At 40.3% G+C, this 24,725-nt stretch overlaps 1 protein-coding gene across 1 annotated transcript; it reads left to right on the top strand.

Moving 5' to 3' along the window:
• The first annotated feature begins 467 nt into the window (after positions 1–467).
• On the top strand, positions 468–24,722 carry LOC137284781 (neuronal acetylcholine receptor subunit alpha-10-like). The gene is made up of 8 exons (XM_067816760.1): positions 468–644; positions 5,974–6,049; positions 8,801–9,015; positions 14,246–14,355; positions 15,089–15,543; positions 18,377–18,463; positions 20,329–20,444; positions 21,844–24,722. The coding sequence occupies exons 2-8, from the start codon at positions 5,995–5,997 to the stop codon at positions 22,285–22,287; spliced, it is 1,482 nt and encodes a 493-aa protein (XP_067672861.1). The 5' UTR covers positions 468–644; positions 5,974–5,994; the 3' UTR covers positions 22,288–24,722.
• Positions 24,723–24,725: the final 3 nt, after the last annotated feature.

Raw genomic sequence — 24,725 nt, 5'->3', positions numbered from 1 at the left:
GCGGTATTCTCCCAAATATAGCTGAATGATTAAAGTTCCACTGATACCCACACATACCATAGAAGTAATTTGAGCTGGATATAAGATTACAGCCTGTAAATCGATGTGGACGGGGATATCTTAGGTGGCGATGTAGGAAAAAGCAGGTTGTGGTAACACTTGCATGCTGTATTGAATAAACAGATAGCTGCACGGGCTGATTGGGTATAAATATGTGATAGAGTGGGGGCAATGAATGCGGCCTGCGCAGTGGCCAACGTCGGGGCTGGGTGTACTGGGTTGTTCGCTCTCCCTCCCACATAGCTCCATGTGCCTGGCAGTTGATGACGCGCACAGGTGCATAGGGAAAAAGTTTTGTGATAAGCTCGCTTGTGAAACTGTTGGCTGGTGCGGCACCACTGGGCAAGAGAGAAGCGAAGCGCTATCCAGCTGACTCCAATGTTGAACGGGCGAGAAATGAACAGGTAGAGGACGCCGGAATACGAAGCAAGGGAGGCACGTATATGCACCACTCAGAGACATGTTTCCAGGCGGTAAAACGCGGGAGAGCCAGTAGCAGGAGAGTCGGATACACCTTGACGCCACGTGGAGACAGAAGAAGCCCACGTTCTTCAAGTTGACCGCTGCTTCGCATCGATATCTAGGTTCGTATGTAGGTGGTTTTCTCGAGTAGCTGACCCTGCTTTCAGGTACCGTACACAATCACGAGTCATGCATGTGTTTCGCATCCTCAGCCACACACTAATTTCATTTTGTGGCAATTATTTAATGCTAACTTAAAGTTGGCTCGCGAGACCGCTTGTGCACAGCAGAAAAAGCGACGGATCGATTTCCATATTGGCCAAACCAAACTTAACTCTCGCTGCTAAGTCATTAGCTATATTGATGTATTCGCACAGGTGAAAGTATTCGCAAAGATTTCTGCTTGCTTCGAGTACCCAAAGGGTATTTTGATGGAAAGTGACGACGAGTATATCAGGAGGAATACGTCACATCGTCTTGGTCATTTACTTGAGTATTTCCACCGGTTTAAATAGTCGCCTGGAAGAGGACGGTATTATTTTGCCGCCTATGTTTCGGCACAAACTCATCGATCAAACCTAGTTGACGTGAAAGGCCTCAGCGAGCGCGTCAATAGTCTCAAGTTTGAGGTATAATATATTCCGAGTGTTCGAAAATCCTTAAACCGGGCTGTATCCTGTGTTTTATAGAGAAAGTCGTGGAGGTAGGGGCGGTATATCAGGACCCCGGGGGAGAGTAGGAGACGGGTGAGGAGTGATTGAGATATGGGGGAGGGTGATGATATGGAGGGGGTGCCTTCACTCCAGCACATTCCTTCGCTGTAAATAACATATTACCGTCGTTTAGAATTTTCGTTTTTTACACTTTACACAGTTAACGTAATGATATTTTAGCTACGAGAACGCTATAAATTCCTCAGCTAACTATCCCACGGTACGCCCAATCTTGGTAATACTTCACTCGACTTCTGACAACTAGCTGGAGAGACGTAAGTTATTTGTAACTTACTTTTGTATTTGTTTATTTTTGTCACAACGTTCTGGAACGTGCTGCAGTTGATAGCCGTCATCACCAGACAACAATCATTCTCGATTAGCTGGCGCAAGATTCCCTAGGTCGTAGAAGGCAATGACATTTAATCTACACCTTGTTTAGTCATCTCCTGACCTACCATAGTCATTCCAGTTAATCCATATTCTATTGTCTACAAAAATGTCTCATTTAATTCATATGCTAGTAAGCATTGTCTGTAAATCCAACTGCTAATCATTGATAAATATTGTATAAATTAATCTAACTGCTGAACCTAAATTATCGTATATCAACTAGTCATTTCGCTACCCTGTTTATACATTGTCAGTTAATCATTCCTCTTACCATGAATATTGTATCAGTTAATCCAGCTCCTGACCTTAAGTGAACTCTGTATACGTTAATCTGCTGACATTGCATACTTATATACAGTTATTCGTAATAATTATCGTCATCAATATAACTGTTAATGCTGATAGTAGTAAACATTCACTGCACATGTCCTTTGTGTTATTTGATTAAACTTAGTACTGTTATCTGTGATATATGCTTACACTGCATCCTTTAGTAAGTCTTCTAATCTGTAATGACTTGCATGAATGATCTTCCATGTGTTAACCTTTAACATAGTGGGGTAGTAAATGCATGTTCTAACCAACAATACCTTGTGTTAGTTAATCTACCCTCTGGCCTGTAATATATGTTGTAATATACGTCTGAGCAACAGACTTATCCTGCAAGCTAATATCCATGTGAACACATAGTACAAAGCTACAATATAATGTGCCAGTTAATCCATCAAATCCATTAGTCCATCTATGGTGCATTTTCTTAGTTTATCTATCTCTTAATCTATTATACATTGTGTTAGTTAATCCGTCCAATAACATACAACGGCCTATGTGTTAATTTATCAGCTGATCTGCAATGCTTTTTGTGAGTTGTTGATCTACCTGCTGATCATGTGATATTGTGTGTTCGTTAATCCGTCTGCTAACCTGCTATGCTGTGTGTGAGTTAACCCGTATGGTGATCATGACCTGTAATGCTTTGTGTAAGGTTTATCCATATGTTGGCCAGCAATACATTATGAGCTAATCCATCTGCTTGCCTGTAGTACTTCAAGCAGTTCTATCGCATTAATCTGCATTAATCCATGCTTTATACACATTCAATAACAGAAGGAGAACATGTTTAGTTAGTTAAAATATTAAGCTCGTTAATAACTTGAATGTGACGTGTTTAACACATCAGTCTGGAACAACCACAACGTGAAGCATTTTTCATTTGCATATAATGCAATTACCGTCCATATGTGACATTTTTCGTTTCTGTGTCATTCTTCATTTTGAGTGCAAAACAGAAACCGCTTACAGTGGTGCGGGGGCAGAGATATTCCAATAACCTCCCTTCCTGCTAAGAGAAATAAGCCGTAACTGAAATAAATAAAATCTGTTACATGCCAAGTTATTCAGTAGTTCAAACCAAGTGTACTCTGATCTACGCTAATTCATATATAAATGGACGTAATGTGCACTTCGTTTCCAGGGCAAATTGATCCGTGCTAATATCTATATAGAGATATTGTGCAACCTGTTCTGAAGGAGCATTGATTGCTACTAATGCCCAAATAAATGCACGCTGTGTGCAGTTCCTTTCCAGAGCAAATTACTTCTGTCTCAATGAATATGTAAGTGCGGGATAAATAGTATTACAGCTACTTTTCAGGGCACACTGAGGTGTGTACAACAAACACTCACATACAAGCATCTATGCATGTGTGTGTGTGTCTGTGTGTGTGTGTGTATGTACTTGGTGTGTGTGCATGTATGTATGTATACTGAAGTGTACCATTTGAATTTAAAATGTACTTTAGTGGGTTTACCTTTCGTATACCAGTAATGTGGACTTCTATTTCATGGCATATCCGTTTTTACTTAGTTATACCCACTACAACATATATTTAAATGGCACACTTCAGTGCAAAAGACACTGACAGCTGATTTACTGTACTTTACAAAACCAAATTATGTTTTATTGAATCAACATACTTGAAAAGGGATAATATAGTTTGTACTATAACTGAGCCCACGGCACGATTCTGAGTACCCTATGCGTCATGAATCACTAACAGGTGATAACAGTGATGATACCGGCACTATGCCGTGCTTTCTCGGGGTAAATGGTAATCTGTTAACTATTTTTAACTCGTAAAGCAAGTTGCAGGTTTTCTATGTTACAAATGATTCGTCTAGTCACATGCTTAAATATCACTATCTCTGGCACAGCATGTTCATATGTTGGTGTTGATTCTTCTAGTCTCTCTGTAGTGTTCTGCGTATGTATTTCGAATGGTCACTGTGTCTAATGTGGTGCTCTATGGATATATGGTATTGTCCCTGTCTCTCGTGTAGTGTTCCATGTATAAACGTATTTATCTTCCAGGTTGCTCTGTAGTGTCCTATGTATGTATATGTTATTGTGCCTGTCTCTCATGTAGTGTCCTATGTATGTATATGTTATTGTCCCTGTCTCTCATGTAGTGTTCTATGTATAAACGTGATTATCCTCCAGGTCTACTCTGTAGTGTCCTATGTATGTATATGTTATTGTCCGTGTCTCTCATGTAGTGGTCTATGTATGTATATGTTATTGTACCTGTCTCTCATGTAGTGTTCTATATATAAAGGTAATTATCCTCCAGGTCTACTCTGTAGTGTCTTATGTATGTATATGTTATTGTGCCTGTCTCTCATGTAGTCTTCTATGCATAAACGTGATTATCCTCCAGGTCTGCTCTGTAGTGGCCAGTTTATGTATATGTTATTGCCACTGTCTCTCATGTAGTGTTCTTTGTATGTATATGTTATTGTCCGTGTCTCTCATGTAGTGTTCTATGTATGTATATGTTATTGTACCTGTCTCTCATGTAGTGTTCTATATATAAAGGTAATTATCCTCCAGGTCTACTCTGTAGTGTCTTATGTATGTATATGTTATTGTGCCTGTCTCTCATGTAGTGTTCTATGCATAAACGTGATAATCCTCCAGGTGTACTCTGTAGTGGCCAGTTTATGTATATGTTATTGCCACTGTCTCTCATGTGGCGTTCTATGTATAAACGTGTTTATCATCCATGTCTCTCATACGTATAATTGCGTCTACGGTCATGCAAGTGCCATGTGTTATGACCTTCTCTTTCTCCACCCCCTCTCTCTCCATTTCTTTCTCTCGTCTGTCTCTCTCTTTGTCTAGTACCACGTGAAAAAGTGAAAAGTATTGTATAATTATGTGTATGTCTGTGTGTGTGTGTGCGCCTGTCTCTGTGTGTGTGTCCATTCCCTTTCTCTAATGCTGTGCCACGTGTAATGCCTCAACCGCCTTTTTGCCTTTTCTGCAGTATCTTACGTATTTATATGTTCATGCTTCTGAGCTGTCCTGCCATTTCGTGTAAAAGTACATCCCGTATTTAACCTCCAGTGTTCTATGGAGAATGTGTTTAACATCACGTATGCACATGTAGCTTCTAATGTACATAAATATAAACCTTGTGTCTTATATTGAATCGCCGGGGTGTGCCTGCTTACGCTTCTACTACTTATGATGTGGCGGCCTGTGCAAATTCCCCTGAGCTGTATAGTTTACACTGGCCCAATATGTAATCTCCTCTTGTCTCGATGAATCTGTCTATGCCTTGTTGAATGTTCTTTTTTCAACCAAAGGCATTTAATGGTCTCATTAATGACACCGACTGTTTCACTGCTATCTGAAATAGGATTACATGTGAAATAGCTGAAAAAACACAACTTTAACATTACTTTGGTATCACTTGCTTGACAACGTTGTAAACATCTACACTGGAATCTATTGCAATAAGGAAATTGTCTAACCATACACATTGTTCTTCTTGAACATAACAAGTTTGAAATACCACTTAAAGAAAATATGTTAAGTGTGAGGTCAGGCTGATGGACTATTGCAAGTTCAAATTTCTAAGGCATGATGGTGGTTGTGGCTGAAGACTAGTAAACCGGGTATGTGTTACATGTTGGGCGTTTGAGGTTTTTGCATGACTATATTTGGGAGTATAGTTAGTGTTCGAAGGCGATGCCTGGTTGTGTGTTTGATTGAGGGTAGGTATGATGTTCGAGGTAATGTGTTGCATTGGGACTAGGACTACAGGTGCATTGGATGTTCTGATGGGGCTTCTGCGATACAGTCGTGTTCAGGCCACGAGAGATATTTCAAAGGTATGCAACACCACCTCTTCCGACGCTACTCAACAAACACTACAGTGTATTGATAATTTAGCCGAAAGGAAAATATGAATATGGAATGAAGCTGTTTCTAAAGAAACAGATTTAATTGTTTGTCAGAGATTTGAAAGATTCCCCTCATTAATTAATGTTTGTTTTTCAGAAACAAGCCAGAGGAAGCAACATGGACGTGCACAGTGCTATCTACTGCTTGGCGGTTATAGTGCTGTCATTGATCAGTAAGTTATTTTAACCATTCTTCATTTAGTATCACACGTTTGGTAGTTTTACAGACTGATGCGCGACATATACGGCGTATAGCTCTGCAAAGTTGCTCCCCTTAGATGTTGCAGGAAAGAAATGATCATGGGCTCGGATTCCAGAATCTTGATTAGCAATTTCTTGTTTTGCCTTGACTACATCTAACTCAAATGTTTCATGAATGAGGTGAATGTCTATCACTTTGTGTTTCCCTTTAGGCTTTCATCTACGTCTAGTCGACATGCGGTGATTTACGTGAAAGCAGGCTACTCACTCATTCACTCATGATTCTACATGACACTTAGCATATTCCTAAAATAGTTTCTTAATCACGTCATGACAGACAGTATATACCCTCATGATATATTTTACTGAAAAGCAGCACAAAATATATTTATCAACTCTCGTCTGTAGATGCTTACTTGGAGAAATTATAAACGATCTGTGCATCAACAAGCAGACTTTCCTTTTCGGAATAAGTGTGATTGAGGTAGCTGAGAGGTGAGGTCACCAGTTTCTGTATTGCAAGTCATGATCCCCTTTCTTTCCATTTGAATTGTACACCGGGAAGATTCTTCCTCAAATTGCCAAAGCAACTCTCCTATAGTTTACAAAAAACGACTACAAATTTGAGTACACTGAATACTGACAATCTCCGGCATAGTTATGCCGTCACTTGGTATATAACCTTGAGAGCCAAAGAAGGAATACTGACATTTTTTATGAAAGATCTGTTGCCAAATTTGATTATATCGACCTAACCATTACTCATTCCTGAGACTCTTTGCAAAAAACACGCGGCTGGCTAAACACTGTGTAAAAATAAATTGGTTCAATGAAGTCTTTGGAAAAAACATGAATTTTAGCCGTGCGAGGACTAAAGCTACCATGGTTGAAATGTTGTGCATTTGTGCCTATATCTCCTGGTTGTATATTAAGCTATTATTTTCAATTTAAAAAATTTTACATTCAGATATATTTGCAGAGAACATAAACTGAGTGCTGACAGTTCATGTATGAATATCTCCTCACGCTAATGTCAGATTTCATATTAAATATAATCCATCGAGAGGAATAGTTTCGTTTTCTTCTCAGAATATACAACATTGTTCTTTTTAAATTCTAAAAGTAATCTTATCTCATATTATATACATTTACGTACAATATATAGATAATTATCTATAAAAATACAGCTCTTCTTAACGCAGTTCATATTTAGGGGCGGTCGGGTAGCCATGTGGATAGAGCGTATGCTCGTCACGCCGACGACTCGGGTTTGATTCCCCACATTGGTACAATGTGTGAAGCCCATTGGTGGATCGTGATATTGCAGGAATATTGCTAAATTCGATGTAGAACCATGCTTAGTCACGCACTTCAATTTAGATTAAAACATAATCAAACTTTCCTTCATATTATATCCTAACTGCATTACATATGCTATCTGTTCTTCAACACATCATACGCGTTGTGACACATACATGATGTTCTCCTTATCACACTACTAAATACAAACTACTAGGATACTCCTACACGTGTCAAGACCAGAGACTACTACCTCGAATATCTGCCAATGTAATCACTGACATATGTTCTTTAAGTTTGTACAAGAACTAACACGTACCGTTTTCTCATTATTTGAAAGAGTTATTAGAGAGTTGAAGTTCGACAACATATTCTAAAGGTATGATCCACTGCTAACACGGTGTTCATGCAACAACTCTCTGAGCATATTTCCCCTGCAGCTGGACATGGGTTCAATGTGTGAATCCCTAATTCTAGCTGTAGGTGCTGGGAAATGCAATCAGGTGTCATTATCTTGTCATTGTGGGTGTTTTCAGCACTCACGTTCCAATAGTATGGGACGTTCATGTTTTCAGTCATCCGGTTACCTCCACCTGAATATGTTTGTCTCAGGATGTCTGGCAGGTAGAATATTGTCTAAGGGATGCTATCACGGACTTATATATTACTCATGCGTTCAGTCATGATCTTACACTGGCAGTAGAGTCTCACGTATTCCTTAACATTTAGTTGTGGAATGTCGCTGGCATTTAGACCAGTGAAGGTCCGGGGTAGAACAGGCCTACAGCAACCCATGCTTGCATAAACGGCGACTATGCTCGTCGTGAGAGTCGACTAACGGGGTCGGGTGGTCAGGCTCGCTGACTTGATTGACACATGTCATCGGTCCCCAGATCGATGCTCATGCGGTTGATCACTGGATTGTCTGGTCCAGACTCAATTAATTACAGGTCGCCGCCAAATAGCTGGAAGGATGCTGAGTTCTGCGTAGAACTAAACTCACTCACTCACTCACTCACAGCCTAGGTCCCTTCGCCTTGACTCATTGAGAGACATGCTACTCTTCACAGGAGTAGTTTTATCTCTTACACAATTCTTCTACTTTCCTCTGTAGTATTAACACTATACATTTCACGCCATAGATCTTTTCCCCTCTTAACCGGTTGTGTCTACACTGTCCTCAGTGAATTTTCTTTCACAATGATGGAATGTCCTTCAAGTCTCCAAGTGACAGTTCAATGTTTTACAGCCCGGTGTGTTTTTCGTTCAAAGTAGTGTAAGTGTTCTTTGTTTTTGATATGTGGGAAAACTTAGTGACCAACTAAAGTCATGTCGCAACGTTCTACAAGCGAAAAAGGATAGCTATGAAATTTTATTGCTGACAAATAAATGTAATAATTGTGTTTTTGTTTCTTCATCCGCAGCTACTTGCATTGGTAATCGTGCAGGTGACATGCTCTCCTACGAAGACCAGTTAGTGAAGCAGATCCTGCACAAGTATCGTGTGCGTGGAAAATACAGTCGTCCAGTTCGGCATTTCAACGATACTCTGAAGGTTACCTTCGGTATTCAACTGACACAGATCATGGACTTGAACGAACAGGATCAGATACTGACGCTGAACGTTTGGGACGTGTATGTAAGTAGCAAAAAAGAAGACTGATATGTATGTATGTATGTATGTATGTATGTATGTATGTATGTATGTATGTATGTATGTATGTATGTATGTATGTGTGTGTGCGCGTGCGCACGCGCCTGTGTGTGCCTCTGTGTGTGTGTGCCTGTGCCTGTGTGTGCCTGTGCCTGTGTGTGCCTCTGTGTGTGTGTGTGCCTGTGCCTGTATGTGCCTGTGCCTGTGCCTGTGTGTGCCTGTGTCTGTGTGTGCCTGTGCCTGTGTGTGCCAGTACACGTTAAGTGACACGACGGTTCAATATCTAGGATCGATATGAGGTCGGCCCACTGTCACTCTCTGACAAAGTTTATTGGGATACATATTTGTAGGCTGGAACCACTGAGAATACATAAATAATTACTAAGGAACTTAACACAAAGTGCACATTCATGTAATGATTTGAGGATCTGAAAACAAACTGGAAGGTTTTGACGTGACCACATTTGACGAGATGAAACACATGATGACCTTGAAGCAACGCAGACGCCTTCTGTGTACCAACCTTTACGGGCTACACATGTTTTAGCACATTCAACAGATGTGAAAGATCAAAATACCGGAAGGGTCGAGGCACTGGCCCGAAATATCAAGTTTCTAAAGTACTTTTAAGGTTGAGACCCTGATCCAATATATATATGTATATATCATCTATTTATATGTTGTAGAAAAACATATATCCAAAATCTCTGGTTGAAGACGAAAGAATAAAATATATAAAAAAAAACTCTTGTCGAAGACGGGATATTCAAAATCTCTTTTTTGACAGTAATGAACAGTATATTGATCAATCAGAAAATTTAAAAGCCCGGGTTAGTGTCTATAAACAACAAACAAAGTGTGGTCAAACCCGAAGTATCCCAGTGAGTGACCATCGGAATGCCTGAGCGAAAGAAAGAACATTTACAATGTGTCCTTTTGCGGACAAAGTGAAAAGAATTTTAAAGACCACTGTTTTACAGATAACTTCAAACCAAGGTTAAACCATTGTAAGCTTTGACCTTGTCGCTCTAGAATGGCATCCCTATTGCGACGTCAAAATACACATGCAGTGTTGGAGAAAAAGGCGTTTTTTATATATCTATCTAATATAAACCATTATATATATATTGGGTCATGGTCTAAATCTCACAAATAATTCAGAAACGGTGTTCATTATAATAAATACAAAGAATATATCAGCGGCCATAGTGTATATAGATGTCAGGTATATGAGGACCAATACCGCATAGTTGTTATAATGTCTTAATAAAGACAACTAAATATTCAGGTTGTAACTCAGTAGAAAGATTGCGCTGCACAGACTCAATCTGTACACAGAAGTAGCAGTTGGCCAACGCTGCACAGCAGTATTTCTTCATAAGAGGTGACGAGTTTTTGTTCCGTGGACATCTATCAAACAAACATGTCATCAGAACGAGATGAATCACCAAGTTGTTGGGTTATCATTAAAAAGTTGTGATGTATCACAGGATACAGTTAGCATTCAGCGAAAGGAGACTCACTGTCATTTTTGTTGAATATTCCGAAATCCGAAAAGTACATTGAATACATAGGTTGTGGCATCGAAGAACTGTTGGTGTATGGTGATACGCTAGCGTGAAGATGTGACTGAAAGCAAACATAGAATCAGATGCGTTGGGTTCAGTATACGTTGTAAGGAATATGTACACACAGGCGAACCCGTCAGTGACAAAGTGAAATGATACAAACAGTAACGACAAACCATTTCCTAAAGAAATCTGTGCTAAATACATACTCCATTGTTAGCTGCATCATGAATATATCAAATTACGATGATACCACGTGTTCGAGAGAAAGGTGAGCACCCTATGTGTTCAGCTGCACCCCTGGTGCTGGCAATAACAAAAACGTGCAAACTTCAATGCAAGTACAACGGCTCTTGAAAAGACTTAGAGACGTGTTATATAAATTAAACCGGGTATTGCATCGGGCATATTGTTTTCACTGACACGTCTAATTTGGAAATGATTTCGAAATGTTTTACCATGAAATGTTGTGGAAGCTTTACTGAAGCGTTGAATGTGCTGATGCTTTGATTTTGTAAATGTAGACACCAAACCTAAAGATGTTAGAATATGTTCAACCTAAGGTAGTAATATTCTAGGTAGTGGCATATGGGTCGTGAAGTTAATACAGTAGGCACCATTAGCTGATGACATGCTAATGGTGGCGAATAATTGTGGAGCGCAATAGTGCAGTGGTAAGGCACCTGCCTATCACTCTGCAGGCCAAGGTTCGATCCCATGTAGAGATACCTAGGGTCGGCTCCCAAGGTGGGGGCATGAGGGTATCCATCCTTGGACGTGATGTTGAAATCCACACAGTTGTAGACTGGGTACCCGTGACGATGTTCTGACAATCTGTGTTTGGTTCATTGTGTCCAACGGCACTGTGGCTGTGTGATACCCAGGGAGTTGAAAAAGTATGGGAAAGTATGATAGCGTCCTATGACCGATGATAGTAATGTACGTAGCGACGTGAGCAGGCAATGCGCCTGGATATATAAGCAGACTATTACTATCACTGTAACTAAATGACATTGTATTGACATGTGACAGCATGCAGGAGTTGTACGAGACGGTGATTCCTCTGTGAAACTAAGCACAAGAATGCGGTGATATCAAGAGATGAGTGTATGCTGTGGTACATAATGGAATCGAACTAAATTAGTATGGTAATTACAGACTGAGATACAAGTTATAGTATAGTCATGTGAGTTATAGCGTGAAAGTAATGTGCGACAAGGGGTGATACGTGATGGATGATATAATAACAAACTTCACTGTTCTTTTTGCCCCAAAAGAATCTGGTTGAGCATTTGTGCAAGAACCTTCTCTGGCACTGGCCTATTGAATTAATTCCTACCCTTCATTTTAAGTTAGGAGTACTTTGCATAAACATTTTGATATGTCGTCGCTTGTCGTCAAAGGTAATCGTCTAATGAGACAATTTGTAGCTGCAAATTATATCCCTTCCAGTGTAGAGGCAGGTATTTGGTACTTACAAGCTGATAAATTTCTTGTCATTTCATTTCTTGTACCAGAAGTCGCCATATAGCTGGAATATTGCTGAGTGCGGCGTATATCTAAACTCACTCACTCACTCTTGCAGCAGAAAAATGAAAAACATCATCTGGCGGAACAAATTAATAGGGTGCCAGGCATGTGTGTACATAAACACATGTTAGGTAAGAAGCAGGCTGGTATACTTACCTTCTTGAGGGAACATATGAAGCATGGAGCCAATGTACTGACTGACTGAATTCATGTAGATAACAGATGTGACCAGTATGCTTACAGTAGTGGATCCTTCGCTGTCGTGTCTGCTGATAGTCGTTCAAATCATAAACTACCAAAACATAACACCACTATAACCCATACATTTTAGTGATAGAGTTTTTTTGATAGACTGGTGGAAACATTTAGCATGCATAAATCACCAAAGCATAACTCTGATGTAACATGTATGCGAGGGTTATATCTTTTTAGATAGACTGGTTGCAGTTCCATGCAAACTCAACCAAAACAAAAAATCTACATGATGGTAATACCTGCATCCAGACTGGGGATAATGCGCTTTACGTGGGTGAAAAACAAGTCGCATTTCTTGACTCTTTCCAATAGGAATACACTTTGAGAGACATCAAACCCGTTGGAGTTTAACAGCCTCGTCTGCGAGCAACATTTATAGGCCTTAAGATATTCATATTCAGATCTCTGTTGCAAGAAAGGGAACAGAGTGCAAATAGTCTCATAAACCAGGCAATCAATATTAAAATCAACATTTAGAGGCGGCAGGCGCATATCATGCAATTCAGTGAACACGAGAGACGATTTTTATCATTTTCGATTCTAGATGACATTGAAAGATTGCCCAATGTACTCATGTCATCGGTTGTCATTTATGTTTTTACTAATAATCGGAGGAATATATTCTCCTCGTTCATCGTGATATGACGGGCATACAAATAAGAAGCAAGACTTGCTCAAATGCATAATTTGTCCTGTTTCAATGAAGAATCAGTGAGAAGTTTGTCTGATCTTGCTCGCGAGCCACGGCATGTTGCACATAACTTGGTATGGGCTTGTGCTGTTCTTGATGGTGTAAGTTAGCGGATATATGTTGGAGGTCCGCATAAGGTCCGTAGTGTAGATGGGGCCATCACGGTGACGTAAGGCTCGTAGATATTTCTGGTAGAGTAAAGGCTATATTATTCATGGTGACGTAAGGTGCGTGGTGGTTATGGTGACGTAAGACGCATGGTATTTCTGGAGGTATTTGTAGTTTCATAAAAAGTGTAAGGCCAATGGCAGCTTCTTTGAGCGGCAGTTTTAGAAACTGCACACTCAGAGAAAATGACGAACCGTATGTTCTATGTTGTACATGTTTCAAACACCAATACAAGAATCTGCATCGAAACGTCGCATCATCTGAATGTAGAAGGTTTTCGTCTGTAAAGTTTGTCGTTATCAGGCCTCTTGTGTTGATGCTTTTCAAAGATTTGTAGTATTTATGGCAGTATAATGTCCATGGAATATTTTGTGTACAGTATTTATTGTTGTGTATATTTTACTTTACGGCTGTGGAACATTGATAACAGAGCTGCACTGTGACCCGTTTCTAGTTTACCAACACTGTAGTGACACCATCGTTCCTTTATTGCCTAGTTTACTGGCTGGCTGTAATACTACGGAGTTAAATGCTTGGAATGTGAATTTCTGGCTGTATAGCCAGTACACAATGCATATCTCAGTCATTACTCGTACTTTACATCCAGTGCTGAAAGATGAGATATATCTATCATTAGTTGTAACTTGTTGTCAAGGCTGAAATATGACGAATTGTAGCACAATATGCACCCCATTACCTTCATAAAATCAGAGATATATTTACATATATCCACCATCGCTGAGAGACTTTACAACGTTATATCTTACCGTCAGTGTCCGGTTTTCACCCTGAATGGTGAGATATGAAAAATAATAAATGCATAAGGTTGTGTCTCTGGCCGTCCTTTACCTTGAAGGCTGAAACATGGAAACTATACTCTATATACTAGTGCCTGCGACAGTCTCGCTAAGACTGAGAAATGAGGTATTGCCCAATATGCATATAGCATATTGAGATATGACCTAGTATTAACATACGTATCAGTGATGGTCCTTGATTCCAGTGGTGGAAAGATGAACAAGCAACGTGGAACATGACTGAATACGGAGGAGTCGACAAGGTGCGAATACCCTGGAACAAAGTCTGGTTGCCGGATATAAAGCTTTATAACTAGTAAGTCATGCCTTACGCCAGTAACACTGAGTGATTACGTTCATGGAATTAACCTCCCAATTAGATCAAGAATAATTTTTGTGTGTACCATCTAGGATATTGTGTTTAACATATATACTATTAACATATGGCTGGCATAGACGATACCTAGCAAAAATGAAAAAGAAACAAACTTGGAAGCTTTACATTCATTGACATGTGTCTCGCTTGTAAAATGTTAAATGGTAATGTACATTCGAGTGGTTCTTGGTCCCTTACCATGTTATATTCATATGAACGTTCGTGTTCATGTTAGGACAACAAATGACTGTGACACTATGCCGGCTTCATGTTAAGAATCTAACAAGAGAGTCCCAGACATGCCAGGAAGGGTAAGATTAGGTTTCATCATCTGTTGCTGATGTCTCTCACAGTGCTATGCCGACATTGTTCTGTTGCAAGAAGTTTCTGTCATAACGTCACGTTTTGTTGGAGAGAGTAAGGCGGGGAAATGGTAGATATGTGGATATATCCATCCATTCAACAGCCTACCCATCACTTCCACCCATCCACCCGTCCTTAGATTCCATACATCATTCATCCATTCATCCACCCATCCTTCCATCCTTTCATCCACCCATCCTTCCATCCATCCATCCATCTATCCACCCATTCACCTACCGATCTATCCACCCAATCATCCAATAGTCTACCGGTCTGTAAATTTGACTATCTGTGTTGTCTTTGCATCTAGCGCTGACTATCGCCTGCAAGAACAGCGGACGGTGTTGTGTGTGTTCCATCACGATGGCCGAGTCATGTGGATGCCTCAAGCGGTGTACCGCAGCTCCTGTCCGATCGACGTTACAACCTTTCCATTTGATGTTCAGTCGTGTAATTTGAAATTTGGTTCCTGGACCTATGACGGTAACAAGCTCGAAGTTCATTTCAACGAAGACAAAGACTATATAGATCTTACTGAATACGTCACAAGCAACGCCTGGACTATCATCGATGTCCCTGCCAAACGCAACGTCAAGTTCTACACCTGCTGCCCTGAGCCTTATGTGGATCTGACCTTCACCTTGGTCTTCCAGAGACGAGCCACCCTGTACAACTACATCCTGATCCTGCCGTGTGTCCTTCTCACCTCCATCACCCTCATCCTCTTCTGGATTCCCCCGGAGTCACCTGCAAAGATGATGCTAGGTGTGTAAATCAGTTGTCTCCCCATGGTTTTTTTCTTGTAGTCACCAGAGTGTTGATCAAGTGTGTATACATGGAAGGGGTTCCATTCCACATAATTCAGTCATTATCCTCACACAAAATATGAAGCAGTTTTCTGGTTTAGCGGTAACCAAACGTGTTCTTCGGGTCAACCTTACCAGAGTCTGAAGAAACGGTTTCGCAACTGTTAAGTACGTGAGGGGGTATGATTTTACTTTTCTTTAGCAGTATTCCAGGACGCACCATTCCGTCCTTGCGTCTGCTGGCTGCAGATTTCTGTAAATAGTTCGCGCAAATGTTGTTTGTGTGTATCTTGATACAGACACACCTAGACTATACGAACGGGTGAGGAAAGCCAAACATTGCGAAGTTTATATAATCTCTGTCTAGTAATTGTTGCTGAAAAGCAATACAATTTCACTTAGTAAATGCACAGCTGCAGTGAAAACTTATCGGGTTCACAGCAAGATATGTGTGATAAGCAGTCCTTATGTTTGGAAAAGTCGACACAAACATTAAGCTCAGTCCGTAGAAACTGTAGGTACTAAACTGAACGTACGAAACTTTTCTTGAACTATGGAAATAGATATACCGAACAGTTAAATGTAAAATACTGTAGAATTTACGATCTGCAGCTGATGTGGACCAGTCAAATCAGTCTGCAGCCACGACAGACATTTAGAGGCAATGCCAGCGACGTTTTACATATATATACACAATCTGCAACAACTGTAGTAATTTGCAGGAGCCACTGTAGAGGCTCATTCTGTAGCAGATGAATACATTTAAAGGGTTTCTCAGATCTATCTATCTATCTATCTATCTATCTATCTATCTATCTATCTATCTATCTATCTATCTATCTATCTATCTATCTGCCTGTCTATCTATCTCTATCTATCTATCTATCTATCTGTGTCCGTCTCTCTCTCTCTATGTGTGTGTGTGTGTGTGTGTGTGTGTGTGTGTGTGTGAGAGAGAAGCTTTTAGGAACTGCTGAAAGCCCCATCTGCAGCAACTGTAGAAAACTAGGCTAAAACATACAGAAGCTGTAGGCCTTCAAGTTCAATTAGCAGTAACCGGAGACGTTTTATGTCGATTTTCAGGAACATTAGACGTTTAAGGTCATGTATTCCTTGAAATCCTCACGGGGTTGTCAGCGCTTTTGGAACTCAATCTTCAGGAACTGTAGACATTTAAAAGAACACCAGGCAACTCCTCGTCTACATATCCCCCACCAATCTATGGCTACTTTAGAAAAGCGGCAACTTTGGAAATATAGCCTACGTGTGGGTAATTGCAAACGCTTGACGACAGTCATGAGACGCACATGAGCGTTAAAAATGGTCATTCAAGCTCACCGTTTAATTTTTATAGATTTGACCACGTTTGTGAAAAAATGAAATGCAATACTTCGCCATTATAAGACAATGACACAGAAGGCATGCCAGTGACCTTCAAGGTTCTTCTAGACTTGAAGGTTTTTGTAACGCGGCAGTCTTAGAGTCGATGTATTTAGAGAAAGTCGTGAAGGTAAAGGGGGGTAATTGGATCAGCTAAATAGAGTAGTCTCCTCCTGATGACAACATCAGAATCCAAAAAAGGAGTTGACGTGCGATCCGGCGGGGGAAGGGAGAGTGATTAGGTTTGTTCTATATGAAAAAACTGGATCTCAGTGGAAGATGAAACACAATCACTCAAGTCGTTCTGTCTGAGACGATGCACGCCGGATGTAATCAATTTACTATGGAGTATCCATACTAATGTCACAACAATGGCCACGTTGAGCTTGTTGCTTTTTACTGTCAGGTACATTCTAGATATTTCGGCTCACCTGGCTTGGCGTTCAGGATGTCAGGCTGTTCCTGCTGCAGTTGCCTGATCCAGGAATTCTTCGAACATTTGGATCTTGCAGCTTGAACAATCGAAACTGTCATAAGTATATGTCTTTTCGCAGAATTATACTCAAGCACAATATATTATGTGCCGGAAGTAGGATCCACTCATCCCTTTCGCCAACGTTTATTTATACTTCTAAAATTAGCTACATCCGAAAACAAAATCAACTCAACTCAACTTTGAGATTGTTGAGCTTACACCCGACATTAATAGGTTCAAATGATTTCCATGCTTGACAGATCACCGCTTCAATGAACTGAACACTCACTGGTTCCACTTATACTATATATCAATAATGTATACCAGATTCGAACCCCAATTTGAGTATATCCATTACAGCAGACAAAATGAAAAGTGCGTTTCCAGTTTTTGTGTTAAAGGCATAATTTCACACATTTCCGAATATATTAATCATGTATGTATATATTGGGGGCAGATTCAGAAATAATACTTTTCTTCCTAATGGTGCAATGAAAGGCTCCTTATCCCTTAAGACTTGTTTGAAATCGATGATTTGCCATATATGAAATATAAATAGTTACATCGAAAACTGTCGCACGCGGTGTTGTCAGTGTTCCAAACACAAGTTTGCCGGATATTCGTAAAGTGCGCTCTAAGGGACATGACTCTATGGGGTTAGCTTGCATTAATTCCTTCGACCGTTTAATTCGTATTGTAATGAGCAATTTGTTTTGGAATACATTACATGGTAGCTTCGCTTAGATTTAATTTAGAGAAACGCACTAATTATTGTTAGCGAAGTGTGCTGTGAAACAGTGCCCTTAAATATTTATATTTTGCCACCAACATTAAACTGTTAATTATATATCCAGGTGAGCTACAGCTCCGAGGCGTCTTAAGTGTACCATGAAATATATTGATAACTGGTTTTAATTCTCATGTGTTATACTTTCAGGTTTGACAATCTTCATTGCCTTCTTCATTCTGCTGAAAATATTGGAGAAGAACCTGCCTCCTGGCACATCCAGCATGCCATTGATAGGTGATGTATAGATAGTGAACAATCCCTAACGCTTCTGCGGTGATCGGAGGTCTGATTGAAGTTATATGATGTTCTGTTGCATTTATCGTCAAACGTACTTTGATTATAACTATACAAATAGCATATTGCTAGTGTAAATCGTACTTATGAACACCATCCAAAACCACCTTCAACAAATACACGGCATCAGATGATAGACCAAACCTTATTTGTCAAAAGCGTGGAGCGCTTACATTTCCGAAAGCTCCTCACAGCGGTGTCCCGTCACAGCTAAGAGCGAAGCCAGCATGTCCCGCGCTGAGATGGAAATTGGTATTTCAGCCGATATTAGCAAACTCCCGATATAGTTTGATGTGTAGAGGCCGCTTCCTAATTAGCATTACAATAATCAGACGGATCTATATTTAGCTTGTTTCACACAAAATATCAGCGCTCAGAGCACAGTAATTTTATACTTCGTTATTAGCTTCAGATAATCATCTTTAAATATCTTTTCGGAAGAGCTGCTTTGATATTGATTTTTGTCACCGAGAAAGGGCACTTCTTAAAAAAAGTGTGTGGAAGAACAGAAACGTGTCTTAGTGACATAACAAAGGGTACACCGAGGTGAGGCAGAGGGAGTATGTGAAGGATTAAGTACAGGGGACGACGTAGTGAAGGAGTAAAGGGTGAGGTAGTGGATAAGTACAGGATAATGCAGTGGTCGGAGTAAAGGGTGAGGTAGTGCAGGAGTATATACAGGGTGAGGTCGTGAATGAGAACAGGACGAGATAGTGTAGGAGGACAGCACGAGGTAGTGTAAGAGGACAGGACGAAGCAGTGGAGGAGATGAGGACGAGGTAATGTAAAGGGCGAGGTAGTGGAGGAGGACAGGAGGAGGTAGTGTAGGAGAACAGGACGAGGCAGTGGAGGAGTAAACGTGAGGTAATGTAAGCGAATATAACGAGGTAGTGTAGGAGGACAGGACGAGGTTGTGTAGGAAAAAAGGACGAGATAGTGGAGAGGTACAAGAGAATGCAGTGGATGAGTAAAGGGCAAGGTAGTGTTTGAAATACAAGACGAGATAGTGGAGGAGTGAAGGATGACGTAGAGGCACTGAAGGAGGAAAGATTGAGGTAGTGTATGAGTAAAAGGTGTAGTTGTGTAGGAGTATGGGTTGAGGCAGTGACAGTGGCATAGAAGATGGGTGAATTAGTGGAGGATTACAGGATGGGGTAGAGGCAATGAAAAGGAAAAAGGTGAAGCAGTGGAGGTTCACAGGGTAAGGTGAAGGTAGTAGAGGAGTAACTGGTGAGGCAGTGACAGTGGCATAGAAGATGGGTGAATTAGTGGAGGATTACAGGATGGGGTAGAGGCAATGAAAAGGAAAAAGGTGAAGCAGTGGAGGTTCACAGGGTGAGGTGAAGGTAGTAGAGGAGTAACTGGTGAGGCAGTAGAGGAGTACAGCTGTGGTAGTGTGGGAGTAGAGGTGAACATTGTTAGTATAGACATAATTTATCACGTCTTTATGCAAAATGTGTCAATAGCAGTGCGGTATATGCTAAACTGGCGTTTCCAGTAATTTTCGGGATTTATCTGAATAAATACAAAAATATTTTTTACCTTTACGAACATTAGAACCTATTTCGGTTCTATTTTGATTACTTCCTGCCGTCGACGTGTTATGTTTAATCAAGAGGGAGGGTATTAGGAATGTCAACATATATATGGATTTCTATCACAAAAGAGCTCCGATGTATAAAACCACACGGTCTATGTACATGTGACCAGTGGTTGCACCCTTATGTTCTGGACATCTATCCACGTTGGACCTAATTTCTCACGTGTGTAATGTTTGTGAGCAATGTGCGTTACTACTGTTGCAGGTACGTACTACTGTCTCAATATGATCATCATCACCCTGTCATCATTCCTCAATGTGCTGGTGGTCAACTGGGCTGCATATGGACAGAGAGCAAACATTCCTCCTCCTATGAAGGCGGTGAGTTGCCCTGTCAAGAATATAACTTTGTCTCTTAAGATCTTTATTGACACATTGAAATATAAATAACTGAAAACTGTTAACCATAAGAATGTGAAAATAGGAATAACTGTCCGACATTTGTGGTGACATGATATCATCTTGCGTGTTGTTGTAAAGCGTTGTCATTGTAAGGCATTGCTGTAAGCAATTGTAATGCTGCGCATTTTAAAATAAATTGACCCGTGGGTAACAGTTGCAATTTGCCACAGCGCATCATTTTTTGTAATCATAACACTGGGTCATTGATCCCATTGTCTCACTGTGTAATTGTTGTAGGTCAGTGCCAATCTGTTGTAATTGTCTCACTGCGTAATTGTTGTAGGTCAGTACCAATCTGTTGTAATTGTCTCACTGCGTAATTGTTGTAGGTCAGTACCAATCTGTTGTAAATGTCTCACTGCGTAATTGTTGTAGGTCAGTACCAATCTGTTGTAAATGTCTCACTGCGTAATTGTTGTAGGTCAGTACCAGTCTGTTGTAAATGCCTCACTGCGTAATTGTTGTAGGTCAGTACCAATCTGTTGTAAATGTCTCACTGCGTAATTGTTGTAGGTCAGTACCAATCTGTTGTAAATGTCTCACTGCGTAATTGTTGTAAATAATTGAGTAAAACACATAAGGTGGATTCTAAACAATAGCAATATTTTTATCCAAAAGTATCTTGTCGTCTGAAATGTTTACATTTGAACATAGATGGTTTCAGCAACTCGTCCCAGTTTTATCGAGTACGTTGTATTTTGTCATCAACAAAAATAGAAAAGCACAGGCTGGCAATACTATGAACCACGGTCGGGTCACGCATAATTAGACGATCTAATCGCCTGACGAAGGCTATCCTCTCATTTGTTCGGCAGCTTTAGGCGGATTTCAGGATTTTAACCTGTTTCAATGTTAATGATAATTGAAGATGAACACTATGGACAGACTTCTGAGGACGGCGACCTCTTGTGTTGTATTGTAGGAGATCAATAATACGACGAGACGTATGTGTCGGTAACCCAGAGCGTTGTAATATAGTACATCAACACTTTGGTAAGACATGATTATAGTCAGTGAGTTTGGTATAGCGCCACTTGGAGCATTATTTTATTTATATCGCGATTGTCAGCTTGATGTGTGAGGCAATAACGAAATCATGCGGACGTTACCCACGGTTTTAAAGCCTGAGAGCACCGACCGTCGTTAAGGAAATCAGCATAAAGTGTGACATATGGCACCGGAAGTACAATGCGTTGTATTATAAAACATTGCCACCATTTAATACATTGCCATCACTGTAGGAAGCATGCGATAGTGACTCTAGGTGTTGGGTTACCTGAAATTAAAGTGCTGACTAACACTATGTTGTGTGTTGTAGCTACTGTTTGACGTATGCGCCAAGGTGCTGCATATGCAAGACCTTGTCCGACCATTCCAGAAGGATAGAGGGGAGGAAGCTGCGGCTACAAGCAGCAACCCTGGCGAGGAAGACACCAAGTGGAGTCAGGACCCTATGGCCTCAACTGAAGTACTTACACATATAAAATGCACCCATACAACTGGTCCAATTGCTTCAATTGACGCCAAACTTGGAGAACTAAGAGAGTTTATTCGTGCTCACAAGCAGCGTTTAGCGGACAAAGACCGACGGGAAAGTATGGTGAAAGAATGGAAGGCGTCTGCTTTGATCCTCGACAGAATTATTTTTGTCGTGTACTTCCTTATAATAGTTACCTCCTTGGCTGTCATCTTGCCATCTATTGTCTACAGTGCTGATTATAAGAGCACGAGACTTAAACAGGCGTTTGCTAAACAGGAATAGAACGCTTGTGATAAATCTCAGAGGCTTTTGGTGGAGTTTCTCCTGGTGGTCACTTTGAAAACCCTTCATTTCATGATATGAGGGTTACACAAACACAGGGCAGATATTAGCTGGTCTTCACAAATATTGATAAAGACAGACCTTCCAACTGTTCCGTATCAGCAGACAGGTGTTTACTTTAACGCACATCTTTGTTGTTTCTAGCCAAGGTGTTTGAATACAGCATTGTGTTCAGATGGACATAACAAACAGCTGAAGAATAATTTGTCTTATTCAAATCAGCTCTTAATCGTATGAGTGCATGGTGTGAATATTGGCTGTATGGTATGGGGCATACAAAGCGCGATTGGTTGTACAGAAACTGAGAGTGGGAATGATGTGTGGTTGGGCAATGTTTCTCCAGTGTTGGCTGTGTGAGAAGACTAGGGTTTTGTGTGACAGTGCGATATTAGTGGGATTTTGGCTATGTGGTGTGACGTATCCTGAGCCTGATTATTGATTGTGTTTCTGGAAAGCTGAACGTGTCCATGTCGGTTGTGTGACGTGAATCAGCAGTTTCAGACGTTAAACGATTAAAGATGCAGTAAAGACATTCACATCGTGAATGAGAACTCAGTGCCTGTATTGAGAGTTTGGGAAGTACGTTCACCGTGTGAACGATGACTTAGTAGGTAGAGACATTGAACGGCTGAATGTGTAGTGACATCCAAAGTGTGAATGAGGGCTATGTGTTTATATTCAACGGCTGAATGTGTAATGAGGATATCCATAGTGTGAATGAGGGCTATGTGTTTATATTCAACGGTTGAATGTGTAATGAGGATATCCATAGTGTGAATGAGGGCTATGTGTTCGTATTCAACAGTTGAATGTGTAATGAGGACATCCACAGTGAGAATTAGGGCTGTGTGTTTATATTCAGCGGTTGAAACTGATAAGGGGTATGCAAAATGTGATTTCGGCTTTGTGATAGGGGGAAATGACGTGAGGTGCGGCGTGGGGGACGTCCAGAGCCACCTTTGGTTATGCAGAACAGGTATTAAAGGTATTGTACATAAATGAAGATAACAAATTGACATATCACTACACAGATATCGCTGTTTACTGTACAAAGCTAATGTACCCCAGCTACATGGGCGTGCCCCAGTCACCACCTAGTGATGGCACTATTCACTATGCATAGAAGTAAAGCATATAGTAATTAGACTGTTACATTTATTTAAGTGTGGATGACCCTTGCACAGAAAGATATATGCAAATGTGTTTTCGTATGTGTACACAGGGTCGCTGTGTTAATCCTTATAGGATTCCTATTTCTGTGATTGTATGGAACGGAGCGATTACGTTACGGTGCATGATAATGTTTACTTTGTGCACATCTTGTACAGATTAATATATTGTTACCCGTTACTGACGAGGAAAAGGCAACGATGTTAGTAGTTTTTATACTGGTCAAATCCCAACAGCATGTAGAAGTATAACTTCAGGATAAAATATAGTCCCTTTCATTTAAATATGTATAAATAGAACCTTGCAGCTTTTGAAGCGAGTTTTTATTGATATATTCTCGAACAGTGTTGTTATAATATCGCCATGGAACTGTGTATGTACATATATGTAAATACAAACTGTGTGTTTTCTTCCTGGTTACCTGGTAAACCATTATGGGAATGTACTTTCTCTCTATTTCATCAAGTCAACGAACGCTTTGCCAAGTGCATCACGTGACACAAGCGTGACATAAGCATATTGTCACATCACATTGGCATTTCGTCTGATAGTTCCAGTAGGTTCATATTTCCTGTTGATTTGAACATGTATTTTGAATCAAGAAGGAGATATTGGTTGTACACATGATTTTTGTTTTGATGTCGGCGGGGAAATAGTATGGCGTGAAACGTGTACTCGGGCGTGGTTACAGCATTGTTTTACTAAGTCAAAGACGGTAGTGGTGAAGTCCATTCCTTGACCTCCTTCCCCCGACATTGCTGAAATATTTATGAAAACGGTGTAAATTCTTCTCACTCGCTTATCCACATGGTTTATTTTTACGACATATCCGTTTGACGACGTATCCATTTGATGTTTCTATGTGTGTCTATTGATCCCTAATAGAAGATTACATGTATTTTGACTAACACATTTTGGTATGAACCCTTTGTACGTCGGAGTTTCTTGTATGTACATTTTTAACTATTTATTTGTTTTGTTCTGCCAGAGTATACTATATTATAGGGACACTATTTGCATTCCATTACCATACGCCTATAGAACTTATTATAGTGCTCTTCCATAGCTTGCTTACATTTGTCTCGGACAACACTGTCAGTCGAGAACAGCAACACATTACGCAGTGATGTGACAAGCAGGGTTTGACCTTTCATACCCAGTTGTTATCAGATGATAATGTGCATATTACAAAACAATTTCATTCATGT

Source organism: Haliotis asinina, chromosome 5 (assembly GCF_037392515.1).
Source record: "Haliotis asinina isolate JCU_RB_2024 chromosome 5, JCU_Hal_asi_v2, whole genome shotgun sequence".
NCBI lineage: Eukaryota > Metazoa > Mollusca > Gastropoda > Lepetellida > Haliotidae > Haliotis > Haliotis asinina.
This window is presented reverse-complemented; position numbering and strand designations above follow the sequence as displayed.